Source organism: Barbus barbus, assembly GCF_936440315.1.
Source record: "Barbus barbus genome assembly, chromosome: 37".
NCBI classification, from domain to species: domain Eukaryota; kingdom Metazoa; phylum Chordata; class Actinopteri; order Cypriniformes; family Cyprinidae; genus Barbus; species Barbus barbus.
In genome coordinates, this window is record NC_136715.1 from 23751937 (window position 1) to 23767761 (window position 15825).

Genomic DNA, 15825 nt, shown 5'->3' on the forward strand with positions numbered 1-15825 from the left:
GCGTGTGACGGAAATGTTATGCCCCTCATCGTATAGTGATGCCGTGTCCCGGCGCGACGACACAAAAACAATAAGACCCATTATAAACGAGGCATTTGTTGCATCCAGTGAGGACATAATTACTGATTATAATGACTTACTGTCTTTTTACGCGTGGCTTTGCATCGCGCTGCGTAAACATTACCATGTCTGCATTTGTGATCGGAGAAACGACAAACAAAAAGCACTACTCTACACTGCTCAAAACTCACGTTTGAATAGTCAGTGGCAGAAACGTACTTACAGGCTGCGAGTCAGAAGTGTCAGACTGTCCTTGTAAAGTTGGAATTGCCCCACTTTATAGAAACAGCCTTTGTGCAAGCCTGCATTGTAGGCTACTCCCAGGTTCAGGAAATAGTCCTCCGTAAAATGCGCTGCACACACTCTAATATTTGAGTTGAACTGTTCTGGAACAGTGTTGTAAATACAATTTAACCACTGATTTCTAGTTGTGTCCTCTTTTGGACGCTCAAACAAAGTACTTTTTCTTTCACAACGAAACACAGAGTCTCCAGGACATGGCGCCGGCGGCAGCAACAATACTACAGCGAGAATAAACGCCCTCTTTCTTTGTGTATACATTTGGGCGGTGTTATGCAAATCTTCCCACACCGTGACGTAGAAATGTGGGGCGTGTTTAAATGAGGCGTTTTAGGAGGGCGTGGAAGAGTATTAACTTTTATAAAGAATATCGCTTGGGTTTTGAGACGTTAATCTATGCAACTTCAGGGATCTTATCTATACACAAACAGCTTGTAACACTCCAAAGAGAAAGGAAAACTTGAAATCGCATCATATGACCCCTTTAAAAAAAAAAAAAAAAAAAAAAAAAAAGCCAAATATCAACTGTATTTATTTTATATATTGTCCCTGGTGTTCAATTACAATGAACCGAATGAATGAATAGTACAAAGAGGTATAACTTTTATGATGCTATTATGAAATGAACATGGCATACATTCTTGAAATGTTTTGTGTTCTGGGGAACCAATAAGTCTTTGGGGTTCGGAATGACATGAGGGTGATGGCATTTTTTTTATTTCACTTTTCTACCAGATTAAAACAGGAACTATAACTGTATGAGAAGAATGACTTGGTCAGAAACTCACTTTGATATGACAGGGTCATACAGCAGAGCGTACCAGCGCTCCTGAATCTCCCGCAGCGTGAAGCGACAGCTGAATTTCACTCCCAGGTGAACTGATGTAAGATCTGTAGTCTGAACACAAAGTACAGTTGAGGGAAAACGATGCATTAAGAGCCGGGGGGTGAAAACTTTTGAACAAAATGAAGATCTGGGGTGGTGATGGCGCAGTGGATAAGACACATGCCTTTGGTGTGAGAGACCCGGGTTCAAATCCACTGTGAGACACCAATGTGTCCCTGAGCAAGACACTTAACCCCCTAGTTGCTCCAGAGGCGTGCGACCTCTGACATATATAGCAATTGTAAGTCGCTTTGGATAAAAGCGTCAGCTAAATGAATAAATGTAAATGTAATAAATTTTTATTATTTTGCCTAAATATCATATTTTTTTCCATTTAGTACTGCCCTTCATAAGCTACAGAAGGTACTTACACGTTTCCCAGAAGACAAAATAAGTAAATAATAAAGTAATAAATTTACCCTGATCTTCAAATTCAAAAAGTTTTCACCCCCCGGTTCTTAATGCATAGTTTTTCCTTCTGGAGCATCGGTGAGCGTTTGAACCTTCTGTAATATCTGCATATAAGTCCCTCAGCTGTCCTCAGTGTGAAAAGATTGATCTCAAAATCATACAGTCATTGTTGGAAAGGGTTCAAATACACAAAAATGCTAAAAACAAAGACTTTGTTGGACCTGAAGGATTTTTCTGAAGAACAGCAGACAGTTTAACTGTTCAGGACAAGGGACTCATGAATGACTATTACTAAACAAAAAACACAGCTGTGGATCATTCAGGTAACACCGCAGTATTAAGAATCAAGGGGATTGTAAACTTTTGAACATTTAGTTTAATTTTTATAAATTCAACTTGTGAACTATATGTAACCATCTTTTATGTGAAATATCTTATTCAGGTCAGTACTAAATAAACAAACAATAACATATTTTGTATGATCCCTCTTATTTTGCAGATTCTGCAAGGGGGGTGTAAACTTTTGACTTCAACTGTACATGTACGTCAATCCAATTCATCTCAGCAGAACTTCTCTAAACTATTAAGCTGCTAAAACCTGGCAGCTGACCTGTAAAACAGCATTGATGAGCAGCAGGTCATCAGTGGGTTTCCAGCGGCCCAGGTCTTTGGTGATCTGTAACGGCTGCTTGCTTTTCTTCATTCGTTTGGTCATTGATGAAGGCGCGATCACCATGGCAAGAGGAGGCGTAAGAGAGCTGCCAGACTTTAAACCCTATGGTTCAGAGACAAATTTTGGAGTAGCAGATCAACTTAAAAGGTAAAGAATGTTTAATGTCACACTTAAAATACAGATGTTACATATCAGTAAAACAAATCTACTAGCAACATGCATGTTTACTTTAAAACCCAGAAAAACACACCATCGCTGTATATAAAACATGTAATGACTGTATTACACATACGCAAGTATAGAAAAGAAATATATATGAACTAAAATGATTCTATTATATTAAAAGCGAAAGGTCTTATTTCAACTATGCAGAGAATTTGTTGCTTACTGTTTGCAGTTTAAAATGTGATTTTTTTAAATGCTTTTGTAAGAAGTCTCAAATGCGCATCAAGGCTGCATTTATTTGGTCAAAAATACAGTAAAAACAGTAGTTTTTTGAAATATCATTACAATTTCGAACTGTTTCCTATTTGAATATATTTTATAATGCATTCCTGTGATGGCAAAGCTGAATTTCCACACAGTCCTTCAGAAATCATTCTAATATTCTGATTTGAAGCTCAGCTTTTTTAAATTATTTTTTATTATTTGTCCGCAATTATTAATAATGGTTCTCAATATTTTCAATACTGAAAACAGTTCAAAATAACCATGCTTTTTTTCAGGATTCTAAATGAACGGCATTTAACAGACATTATAAATGTCTTTACCGTCACTTTTGATCAATTTAATGCACCCTTGTGGAATGAAAGTAATCATTTCGTTTTTATATCATATTTATCCCAAACTTTTAAATGATATTGTATCAAAACGAAAACTGTATTCAACTGTTTCTTGAGGAGCAGTAAATCAGCATATTAAGAATGATTTCTGAAGGATCATGTGACACTGAAGACTGGAGTAATGATGCTGAAAATTCAGCTTTGATCACAGCAATACATTACAAATGGAACCCTAAATCATAACTATTTTAAACTCTTGACAGGTAGCTATAGAATTCTTCTCCTTTCTCACACATACATTTTCAGTGGTCTATCATACAGTGGTTCTTGGCCAGAAAATATAGGTAAGATTCACCGCAATCAAATATTCCAGAGATCTGTGAAATACAATCCAATAACCTTCATTACCTTCTTCTTGTCACTAGATGCAAGGTCATTCCCAGGGCATCTGATTGGCTCGATGACTGGCTGACCTTTGACCCGACTGGTAGATTTCGCAAGGCTGCTCTCAACCAGTTCATCATCAAACTTCTTTCTCTTTATCGATCTAAAATATAATGATTGGACAGCTTTTAGACATATGTAACTGACCACAGTGAACCAGAGGCCTGCTATGGTAATAGATGACTCCTCTTCACCTGGAGGAGCTTCTGCGTTTGGGAATCATTCCGGCTCCGCTGAAGGCCTGAGCGGCTGTCCTCTTGACAGCAGTGGACTCCTCGTCCTCGGATCGGCTCTGGGACACCAGATGTCCGGCCGCCGCTTCTGCAGCCACGCCAGAGGGGATGCCTGCCTTCACATCTGCAACACAACACCTTATCCATCAGAACACATCATGACTCTAAACACACTGTCCGTTCATCTACACTGCTGAAAAAAACAATATAACCATCACTGAAAATCCTAATGGTTTCCACTACAAATACCATTACAAACTATCAACTTTTAACCATTAAAAAATGTAGTGTGGTTTTCTGTAGTGTCTTTTAGGATTTATTGGTTTTAACAAGCCACCAATAGAAGGAGACCGATTACCAGTAGAGACCCACAGGGTCCAGTTTCCATTAAAACCAATACAAGTCCCATCATAACCAGTAAAACCATTACACATTTTGTGATAGTGTCTATTGTTTTTTTCAGCAGGGATAGCATAGGTCACAGAAAATACCCCCTTTTTTTGAGTGAAAATTGCTACCAAAAATCTTTTTGAAATAAAAACTGCTATTGTACTGTATATTCAGCAATCGCTGGTTGTTGTCTTACCTTTCTCCATGATCTCCTGATCAGCTGTTTAACACTGAGAAACCCGATGAATCATGAATACTGGAGGCAGACAGAGTATGAACAATAATAAACACTATTAATACATGTGCAGTGCAGACACTACAACCTTAAAACTAGTGCAATACTACGCTCTTATATATCGGGTAATTCTACATTAGATGTATATTGTTATGATTTAAATGCTTTATCAGCTCTAATAGCTCAACCGTGACACCACAACAACATATTCAGGTTATAAGTTACATTAAAATCGAGAATTCAGACAATGCAGGCTTTACCTTAGAATGAGTAACTTATCTTTGCGCTCTGACTCTGATCAAATTCAAAAATAACTTAATATTTTATTCCTTTATTTGATTAACAAAATAAAGCGACAATGCTAAATCAGGATAAGCTAACTGGAGGCTTCTGTGCAGCTTGAAGCGTTTCCGGGTTAGAAAGGAAATGTCGTCAGAGCATAACAAAGCTCTGCCAAACCGTCGTGACTGCATTTGTTGTGATAGGGTAAATGTATGGCATTTTTAAATATCCTAAACTTTAGTGATGAGAGAAACGAAGCTTTTCGAAGCTCTAAATCAAATAAACCAATTGCTTCGGTTTCGAAGCGCTCAAAACACCTCCTGCTGGTCAAAACCGTGTGAATGCAACGAATACGCAGCCCAAATATATGTTTTCAGGTAAGTTAATCAAATATAATTAAACATGAAGGTCTGTAAAATTTGTGTTCTTTTATTAATATAGAGTGCTTGTGTGATTTAGACAGGGCTTGGCAAACTATGTAAATTAGAAGCAATTCAATCTAATTCTCCTTTTTGCATTACTATAAGTATTACAATTCATTAAATCAATTAAACACACACTCACGGTTGTTTCTGTGAATTGTGGGGACTTTCCATAGACTTTTATTACCAAAGATATTTTCAATCCCCAACCCCTTACAGAAAACCTGTTTGCATTGTTACACTTTCAGATAAACATCATTTACTATTTTTAATAATTGTTTTTCCCTCGTCAAACGTTTTTCCATCTGTTTGGCGTTCTGTTGAGAATGGCTTGTGTGTGCATTGTGGGAAAACTCGGTTGACAACTTATTCCCAGGTGTGTTTTTTTAAACCGCCATACTTTGAATAAGCAAGTTTTTGATTAAACAACGGAGAGATCAGGCTGTATGTGACCGTAAATTAGCCTTGTTTTATACACCCCTGATACAGAGAATATCTCCCTTTGGAGTGGACTTTATGCTGTGTCTCTGTGACAAAGTCCTCATGATCCAAAAATGGTTTTAAAAAAAAAAACATCAATCAAATGTACACAAACTATAACAAATCACAAATTGCAAATCTCTCTGGTCAAAAATTCAGGAGTGGCACAAAATGGTAAGGCTGAGAGTTTGTGGTGGTCCGTATAATAACATTAAAGAGGTGTGAGAACTTACAAGTATGATGTCAGACACTGTAATATGCTCTGGTCCACTCCCTGCTTACTAGGGTGATGAGATACATAGCAGACTGTCGTCACTCAATGGCTGGGTGTCTAAGTGGTGCCTGCAGAATAACATAGGTTTCATAGACAATTGGACAGATTTTTGGGGCAGACCTGACCTGTTAAAAAGAGAATGTCATCATCCCTCCAAGGGTGGTGTCACTCTTATGATCACTGATCATAACCTAGATGTGTTCTGTTTGACAGAAACTTGGCTAAATCCAGATGATTACGGTACTTCCCACAAGTCTACCCCACAAGATTACTGTTGTACACATGACAGGGTTCCTACGCATTTTCCATTTCAATATTCCTTACTTTTCCAGACTCAAATTTCCGAACCACTCCGAACTCGATTTTCGGACCATATTTAACATGGTTCATAACAGCACTATTTAAGCTTTATATGTGGTACATAGTACAGTCACCTGTAAATATTTGTATTTTTTCAGGGTTTTTTTCATTGATTTTATTAAAGTGGCAACATACAGAGCCCCTAAAATATAAATTATAATAGTAAAAAAAACAGACTTTTGCATTCACACAAGAAACATTTTTGTGCCCACGAGAATCTATATTCACATGCGCATGGGAATTTTTTTGGAAATGCATTACAAATTCTAGTTTTATATAACCTATTTCCTTTGTGCATCACATATGAATGAAGCGAGAGCATGGATGCATATTAATTAATAGAGATCTACCTGCTCAAAATTTGGTTTTCCTCTAATATCAAGGTCTAATGTCCAATTTAGCATATTCTTTGCAGCGGCGGACAAACCATTACACAAAATGGGCTGATGTGTGCATTGTCCTATTTGCCAAGTTCAAGGGTCTATATAAATAATATTATTGTAGAAAAAGTGTTCAAAATGTGGCTTTTATTAGGGCATTATGTCATATTTCAAGGCCTTATGTCTCTTTAACGTATACTCTGTCACGGCCGAGAAAAATGGGCTGATGGCACAATATGGCTCAGTGTGCATTGTCCTATATGCTAAGTTATATGCAAAAAGTTATATGCTATATGCAAAAGTCAGGCAAAAGTAAGTGGAGAGCAGAGGATGTGCAACCTTTTGTTTGACATGGTATATTAAAACTTGATTTTTATTTATCTGAAATGTATCTTTGACTCCAGCAGAGGGCGGTATTCATGAACAAACTCTACCTTCTACTGTGACGCAATGAGAGGGGGAATGCTCTCATTTCCGAGGCGTTTCTGTTATTCAAAATATCTTCTGCGTTAAATACGCTGGCGTCGAGCAGCAGAGATGAAGTGTGCTCGCGCTTACAGACAGAGCACCAGCACAGAACTGTGACGTACAGGACGCGCTCACATTCAACTCAAGGACACCTAACCACTGCAGAATTATTTCAATGGTATGAGCTGTAATTATCGTGTCTTGCCTTTGCTTGTTAGGTCTGTCTTCTATTAAGGAAAGCATTTGAATCTGTCCACAGGTGTGTGTTTTTGTTTGTTTGTATCTGTGCTTCATGTAGCGTATAAATGTTTATGTATTTTGCCTCTGTGTGTGTTCTGGACCTTGGTGTCAGGTCTAAACCACAGAGATGATGTGAACTTTGTAACATTCATCAAAGCTGTATTCTTAGCAAAATAAATAATCAAAATATAATTTTAAGTAGACATTATCCTTCATTATCCCTGTAATTTAGAGGACGTCCATTGATGTACATTTGTGTCTATTTGCATATATTTGCACCATTCACTGTATCTGAGTCCAAAGTTGAACATTGATACAAACACATTCACTATTTCCAAATTCACATAACATTTGTTTTCAGGGTTATGACTTGAATCAAAGCTTCATGATACTCAAGACTCTGTGTTTATGTGGACCTCTTTGAAGCATTTCATTATCAAGCTGTGATTTGCAGAACAATCTTTATTTTTATTATGGCATTCATCATGGTGCTTTAATCTTAAACTTTGTGTCCCACTTAGTTAATGAGTCTTTTTTTTTAGGTTACTAATATTTTTGCAACTTGACCTGATTTTCACTTGACCTTTTTAGTTCCTAAGTGAGCTGAAATGTTACTGACCTACTTGTAAAACTGTACCATTGCCTATCCAATATATAGAACCAGGCTTGTTTATTATGTGATTCACAGGCCTCCGGTATGGCAGAGTTGCTGCGGTTGGTCCTGAGCGTGGCAGAAAAAGCCGCCAATGTGGCGCGGATCTGTCGACAGGAAGCACCACTTTTTGAACTGTTGGTACAAGAAAAGACAGGAGCTGACAAAAACAAGAAATTTGTCCAAGACTTTAAGACGCTTGCTGATGTGTTGATACAGGAAATGATTCGCCATGATATTTGTGCCCAGGTTCTTAAGTATAAAGCTTTCACTAAAATCAAAATGAATTTTAGTCAAGTTTGTCTGTTTCTGTTGTCATCTTGATGGCTAAAAATTCCATTCTTTCTTTATAGTTTCCAGAATTGACTGGATTTATTCATGGAGAGGAGTCAAACAAGTTTGAGAATGGACTTGGTAAGTCACCCCAAGAACAGCTTTGATTCTGTGCTGCATTTGAAAGGATTTCAGTATGCAATTCAATTGTATTCAAATTTTCACCACTTTTGTTGCGTTGTTATTTGACTTTCAGCGTCATTGAAATATGGAAAGCTGTAGATCATGTAACAACATAAATACATGTTTCTTTGCATGGCAGATGTTGTTTTTGATGACTACACGGAAAAGTAAAATCAGATAAATTGTTAACGTTAAAACTGTTTAAAGGTTAAAGCATATTCAGATAATTTTATTATAGTTGAGGTACGTTGTGTTGAGCTGTGCTGTCCTTGAAGCAGTGGCGTAAGAAACTATGGTTTCTTAAAGGAGCCAAGCATTCTGTTTTAGAGAACATAGGATGGGCTAAGTACAGAGCCCTGTGGGACTCTCTATTAGGATGCAAGATGTAGAAAAGAAATCTTTTGCAACTGCAGCGACAGACCCTGTTTACATTAAATTGGAATTAATGGCTTTCTGATCTGCTTTTTTTTCACAGGGGTTTTTAAGATCTTGCTCACTACATGACCACAGCATTTGATGGGTCCAATTATCAAATAGGATAGGCAGTCTAAAAGCACCAAAAATATTTGCTTCTCCGTTTATAGCAGCGGTGGGTGAATTGAAGCAGACAGATCCAACACAATGAGAACAGTGAAGATGCTGTCAATTTGGGTTCAAGCAGTTTTTATCCTGGGTTGAGGGGGTGAACATGTCGTCATTTGAATTGGGGTTATGCAAACAATTTTAAAATTAGATGGGATAAAGCCAGTGGTTAGGTTGTGGCTGTGGTACCTGTTAGGCAAATGGTTGCATGATTATAATAAATAGAAGCTGAGAAATACTTGGCATGAGATTGAAATGCTTGTTTGTTTTGGGGTGTTCAGGATATGCCACAGAATAATGTGTAATTAAGGTTTTCTTCCACTGTTTTTCATACATGCAAACTCATCGAATTTGCGAAAATTCGTGCTTCTGACATTGAAATAGGCCATTCACCTGATTTGTGTAAATCCAAGGAGGTTTTATTTGGGAGATGGTTATATGAAAGTTTATCTGAAGAGAACTGAGAGTCTTCAGAAAAGATTAAATGGCATTTTCTTTTCATTTTACCTCTTTACAATGCCTAATAAAGAAAAAATATAAGCTCAGCGTTGTTGGTGTACAGGGTTAATCACAGAACATAATTTTTTAGGCTGAAATGTGTGGTTTATCATTCCATGTATTTTCTAAATATTTTTTTTCAGTCTGGAGTTTGCAGGTATGCTTTTACTTCTTATATTGTATGTTTATGCCTCTCTGATGGCCATGAACACTCAAACTCAGAGCTAGGCAATGCATTAATCAAATAAATAACACCATTTGACTGAAGTTGATTGTGTTTGTATTTCTTTCAGGGGAGAGTGTTACTGTGACAGTATGCGCTCAGGAAGAGGACACAACTGCTCTGTTGGCTAAAGTTCTGGATGGGGATCAAAATGCAGCGTCTCTCCTGACCAAGGTGATCCACCAGGACCTTCCGATTAGAGATGAGATGGCTGAATCTCTGCAGCTGTCAATCAGCCCAGCCGATGTAGGCATCTGGATTGATCCCATTGGTATTGTATTTGTTATTTTCTGTCCAGCTTTTTACTTGGCTAATTTATTTAATTTTACATTTCATTTAGCAGACTTTTAAAAAAAGAGAGCCAACATTTCATAGTTCACAGTATCATGTTTATTGTACACAAGGTTACTAAACAAAATATACAAGGGGAGTGTAATTTGTAAGATGTTCAGTTCAAAAGTGTGATACGTGTGTGCCCTAACTGGTATTGTTGCATTTTTTTGTAATGTACATTAAGCACTAAGATCAGCCAAAAAAAATAAAAATTTAATAGGCATGGAAATGTTGGCGTTTGCCATATCGTGACTCCGCTAAAACACCCGTCATTCACATTCTTATGAAATATTTTGGCTAATTTGATTGTGTTCTCAGCAGCATTGAAATCAGCACAGATCATGTAAAGTGTGCTGGGTCATTGTGGGCTTACTCATTAAACACACATTAAGCTGTTCAGCGTATAACCAACAACATTACATTTTATATTTATTCCACATTCAATATAGCATGGAATAAAGATTTAATAAACCAAAGAATTAAGGGGGTGATATTTGCTGATAGATCTGAGGTTGTACATAAGTCGTATGTTTTTGTGTGTCAGTAGTTAGGGCTGGGTATCGAGTTCCATACTTTTTAGGCACAGACCGAATTGCCTCGATACCACCGAGTATCGAAAAACGTCTTGTCGTTCGGTACAAAATTTCGATACCTAAGGGGTTAATCTCATTAACGTCAGTGAGCCAATAATCCTGCAGCACTAGGTGTGTTTGACTAGAAGTGACGCGGTGCTGATTGATCAGTGTTTGATATCCGCGAGAGCGATTCGAAAGCGTACGGAGCAGTCTGCTCTCTATATGGCGCAGTTTCGCTTACTTGACACAGACTGAAGCTCGCGTGACATTTCAGCGTCTGCCGTCTCACTAAATGAGGACATAAACACATGAACAACAGCTCTAGAACTGCTCTGAGAGTCACTTCATGAGCATTTTACCGTTTGATTCGAGTAAAACTTGCGTCATATCATATACACACAGAACTGTAAAGGTATTCCCGGAAACCCGTCAAAATAAAAGTTCGGATTAACTTGTAAAACACTGCGGCAGAAATATATTAATATTGTTCAGCAGAGTGTACATACTGCTACTATTAAATTATTAAAACTCTTATTTTTTTAATTAATGATCACACAACATTTCTTCCATGTTTTAATTTTAATAGTACAATTTTGTTTGCCAAAATAGTTTTATTTTCAATAATTTAAAAGAGAAATTAAATGAATGTTTTATGCCTTCATTTGAAAACCAGATACAGAACACAGAATTTCTGAGGAAAAGGAAAACATTTCATAAGGCTGTTTTAAGAATAAATTTGAATAAACTTAGTTTTATGCATTCAAATAATTAGACATACTACAACATAGAATTTAATAACAATAAAACATATTGTGAAAGAAAATAAAACATCCACTTATGAAAGTGGATAAAGATTTTAAATTTCTTGAAGTCTTTAACAACCTAGAATAAATGAATAGAAATGATGATTCTGTCTGAGCTATGCGTTTTAAAACGAGCACGCACTAGTGTAAACTGAAAACTATTTGAGCTTTATTAAAATAATTTGCACTGATTTATTGTGTTGGCTATATTTTGTTCCTTTGTGCAGTGGCTCAGGAGATGAGTCTTTGAGTCTGTATACATGTCAAGCTGAAAAAAATAAAACCAAAGTTTTTTTAGATAATGTAATCTTGTTAAAACGGTTTTCATAAAATTGGTATCGGTATCGAACATTTTTGAACGATACCCAGCCCTATCAGTAGTTGCAGAACCAGTTATTTTTCATGTGAAAAACGTTAAAGTGAAACGGGAGCTGTGAAAGCTAAAACTGGAAATATTTTTCGATTTTGAACAATGAACAAACCGAACCAGTTATGCTTGCCAGACTTCTTTTTCCTGGTGTGTGACTTATTCAGGTTATCAACACGTGTATTTGTCTATTTTATTTTGATAGATGGAACAAGTCAGTACATTGAAGGGAAAGAGGAAGAAGAGCCAGATGAGGGCTTTTGTCCATTCGGTCTCCCATGTGCTCTGGTTCTGATTGGGGTTTACTTGCGGTCCACTGGTCAACCAGTCATGGGTGTCATAAACCAGCCGTTCAACCGCAAAGACACCATGGGTAAAAGGTACGAGTGCTGCTATTGCAGTGTTTAAAAGAAAACTCAGATGTGGTCCACAAAAATGTGTTGAGAATATAGTTTTAATATAAAAAAAAAAGCACAAAACCCAGAAGCGAGTTAGCATTTTAGCACTTCCGGTTCCATCGTCCCAGTCAGTGTTTTTTTTTGAATGGGAGTTTGGTTAAATCCCCTAAAATAAGGTCTGTGGTTAACACAAGCTTAAGATACTTTAACGTTTTATTATATGACATAAAACACATCAATTAATGCTTATTTCAAAATGGACAGAAATAAATGCTTTCATATGTGCTTTGGTTATGATTATTTAAATTATTCACTGCTTACTATTTATTGTTTCATTTCAGTCTTAGTTTGGCTTTAGTTTTGTATTTATTTATAGTTTTGATATGAAAAGGTTCGTGTAACGTGGATAAATTCATCCACAGAGTAAATCCTTTTTACTGAATATGTTTCTAAAAATAAGTTTGAAAGTTGTTGGGAGCTCTGTGGTGGTGACATTGAAGGCGAGAGACCGTGGTGTAGTTCATTTATAGCCTAAATTGACCTTGTATTTAGGCTTCAAAATTCATTAGTTATATTATTTTGTGAGGATTATCTTGATGGACAACGTGTAAGTATCATGAACTATGGTTGAACACGAGCTTATTTTTTGCAATAATTCAAAAACCTTTGGAAAAATCCTATTGGCTTTTGAACCAGTGACGCTAATAGCCGATTGGCCTACAAAGTGACGTTATAGTTCTTTAGGGAAATAAACGAGAAGAATAACAACGTGCAGTAAATGGTAAAACTGTTTGCTCTACAAACCAGTGTTCATAGCTAAGATAATACATTAAAATAATATGGTAAGACACACCAATTTTCAATATCAAGCAGCAAAACAAGTTGTTTTGTACAGCTAAAAATAACTGGACGTGGATGAGACGGGAAGCCATCTAAATAACTAAATACAGAGGTAGTATGTTAAAAGCACATTTTAATTCATATTCATGGAATTCCAAAATAGCACAGTTGAGTACATTTAGATGATCTTACGTTTAAGTACTAAAGAATATTTTTTTAGTATATTAAGTACAAAATTAGTGTGGGAAATAGGGCACTTTAAGTACATTATGGAAGTGTACTTTTTTTATTTTTTAACCTGGGCAATAAGACCGATTGAAGCAATCCTGACCTGTTGCGTATTACTTAAAGTCCTTATGTTGTGCTTGAATAATATTTTTATTCAACTCTAGTAAAAGTGCCATTGATTTCTCTTTTCCTCATGGAAGTAGAAAAAAAAATGTACTCAAGTACTGTAACGGACGTTTTTGTAATTAGTTACTAGGTCTCTCCTGACCTGTTGTTTCTGTAAGTCACTGCATTTCTTAATGTCCTCATGTTGTCGTGATTGTAGATGGAAAGGAAGGCACCTCTGGGGCGTTTCTTATGGAGATGTGAACGTTTGCTCCTCCACGCATTGCAGGCCGTCATGTCTGCAAAAGAAAGATGATTTGTCTGTGCTGCTGAGCTCCAGCGAGAGGCCGGCTGTGAAGGACGCTCTAGCAGCCATTCCCAGAAGCTCGCTGATGTACGCGTCCGGTGCGGGATACAAGATCCTGTGCGTGGTCCAGGGTCTGGTGGATGTGTATGTGCTGTCTGAGGGCAGCACGTTCAAGTGGGACTCGTGCGCTCCTCATGCGCTCCTGCGAGCGCTGGGCGGCGGCGTCTCGGACCTGAGCGAGTGCATCCGTGCCCATGTCTCTGGAAACAAGGGACACACCGCTGAACTCACCTACCATCAGCCGCACAACCAAAGTCAAGGTGTGGACAGATGGGCGAACCGAGGAGGAATAATCGCGTATTTGGACTCCAGCGTAATTGATAAAGTCGTGGCAGCACTTGCTAGAAAGATATAATAAAAATGTTATGAAACTGAAATGCAAGAGCTTAGTGTTTGCAAGTGTATTTTTGTATGCATAATCTTATGTCCCTTACGATGCTATTTTTATGTTAAGATGTAGTGGCATATTGAAATATTAATTTAAGGCTGTAGCTTTTCAGGACAAAATATATATTATAATGCTTATCTACAATGTATATATCAGTAAGTTTTATTTTTGGAAGACAAAAAGTAAAGCAATTACTGTTTTGCCTCATTCTCATTGTAATGTTGTGTAAATGTTACAGATAATATCACATTTTACAGTTTCTGATGATCACCTGAAATAAAAGAAAACCCATACACTGAAACTTTTCAGGGTTTCATGGTATCTAAACTATCATGCATATTACATGGACATTTAGGCCCTTTTATGGTGAAGGTTTTGAACCTTTTGTTTTTGGTAATCTGCACCCCCCCCCCCCCCCCATACTTTACTGTAAGACTGGCAGAATCACGAGAAAACGGGTGCCGTGAAAGTCTCTCACAGGAAAGACATTCGACTGGCTTGAGTTGTCCTTTTCTGTCTCATTCTAAACCTTTACGGGCATTTATGAATCTTTCAAACCCAAAACTTTTAAGGTACTGACTATATATATTTTTTTGTTTTACAAAATAATTCAGTAAATGCTGTAATAAAATAATTGTACATTTTTAGATTCTTCAGTTAGGTCTGTTATAATACAGTACTGGTCCAAAGTTATGATTTTTTTTAAAAATGTTTGAGAAATAAATCTTTTGCTGCTCAATGGTCCTCAATTACTTATCCTTACTGAAAACAACTTCTTCTGCTTAATAATTGTAACAGAATTAATCAGATGAGCAAAAAAGCAGCCTTGCTCAGCATAAGAGACTTCTTTCAAAAACATTAACAAATCTTAATTATTCTTAATAATTTACTTTTGACTGGCAGTGTGGCTCAAAATACACACAAAAGCAGATGTGCAGCCTTAATATCTTTATATACTGCAACCCTTGTTGGCTCATCATAATCTGTAACAGTCTTCATTTACTGAAATACTAAATAATGAAATCTTTTTATTTGAAAAGTATTTGTTGTGATGGAAAAACTTTGAGAGCTAAGGGGCTGACGGGGAAAGTGTGTTAAAGAGCACAGAGATGATCATGGATGCCCTTTTATGTGCAAAAGCTGTTTAAAAAGATCCTCATTTCATTCCCTCTTGGTCTTGTGTCTTTCCCAGTGTGCTAATGACTAGAAAAGGATCCAAAGTGTCACTTCACACTGTACACATACAGGTCATGTGACTCGAGTGAATTTATAGAAAATACTGAATAAGTACTGAGGAAGAACATCACTTTCAGTGCATGTGATCAGAAAATACAAGTTATTTCCATATTCTAGTGGTTGGGAACAGTAATTCATGCCTTTAGCTATTTTTTATTTGTACTTGAAATGTAAAAAAGTAATGGGTATCTGTTGGGAGTACATTGATGTATTGTGCTCCTTAAATGTTCTTTATTTGGTCTTAAAAAGTTTTACATTTACCTTCATTAAACCATGAGCTACCATGGACATGAAGGCATTAAATAGTATGTGTGTGTGTGTGTGTGTACACACCGCAAAACAGTGCTGAAAAATATATATATAAAAAAAAAAAAAAGTGTTAAAGATTTTATCTTACTCTTTTCTTGTTACAGTCACTAAAGTGTTGCACAGCGGTAGCGCAAATCATATGGCT

General features: G+C 36.8%; 2 protein-coding genes across 3 annotated transcripts in view; one reads left to right on the forward strand and one right to left on the reverse strand.

Annotated features, from left to right (window-relative positions):
• The window catches only part of LOC306856904 (microspherule protein 1-like), a 26121-nt gene extending 21107 nt beyond the window's left edge, over positions 1-5014 (reverse strand). Inside the window, exons 1-6 of the mRNA XM_079396447.1 lie at positions 4675-5014; positions 4376-4435; positions 3751-3913; positions 3521-3659; positions 2268-2432; positions 1149-1258 (exon numbers count right to left, since the gene is read on the reverse strand). Coding sequence (XP_079252573.1) covers positions 1149-1258; positions 2268-2432; positions 3521-3659; positions 3751-3913; positions 4376-4385 — 587 coding nt within the window. The 5' untranslated portion in view covers positions 4386-4435; positions 4675-5014. The remainder of the gene's footprint in view (positions 1-1148; positions 1259-2267; positions 2433-3520; positions 3660-3750; positions 3914-4375; positions 4436-4674) is intronic.
• LOC306856905 (inositol polyphosphate 1-phosphatase-like) lies at positions 4832-15719 on the forward strand. Of its 2 annotated transcripts, none has more exons than XM_079396449.1 (7): positions 4832-5073; positions 7017-7258; positions 8009-8221; positions 8326-8386; positions 9802-10002; positions 12015-12189; positions 13601-15719. In XM_079396449.1, the coding sequence occupies exons 2-7, from the start codon at positions 7256-7258 to the stop codon at positions 14100-14102; spliced, it is 1155 nt and encodes a 384-aa protein (XP_079252575.1). In that variant the 5' UTR covers positions 4832-5073; positions 7017-7255; the 3' UTR covers positions 14103-15719. The 2 variants fall into 2 exon arrangements, with proteins under 2 accessions (XP_079252575.1, XP_079252574.1); XM_079396448.1 differs by having other exon boundaries at positions 7020-7258; positions 13601-14882.
• The last annotated feature ends 106 nt before the right edge of the window (positions 15720-15825 follow it).

Bases quoted from the DNA above. Each gene is read 5' to 3' on its own strand.
- LOC306856905 (XM_079396449.1), top strand. The intron at 8,387-9,801 runs GTAAGTCACCCC...TATTTCTTTCAG, and splicing joins CAAGTTTGAGAATGGACTTG to GGGAGAGTGTTACTGTGACA. The intron at 12,190-13,600 runs GTACGAGTGCTG...TCGTGATTGTAG, and splicing joins AAAGACACCATGGGTAAAAG to ATGGAAAGGAAGGCACCTCT.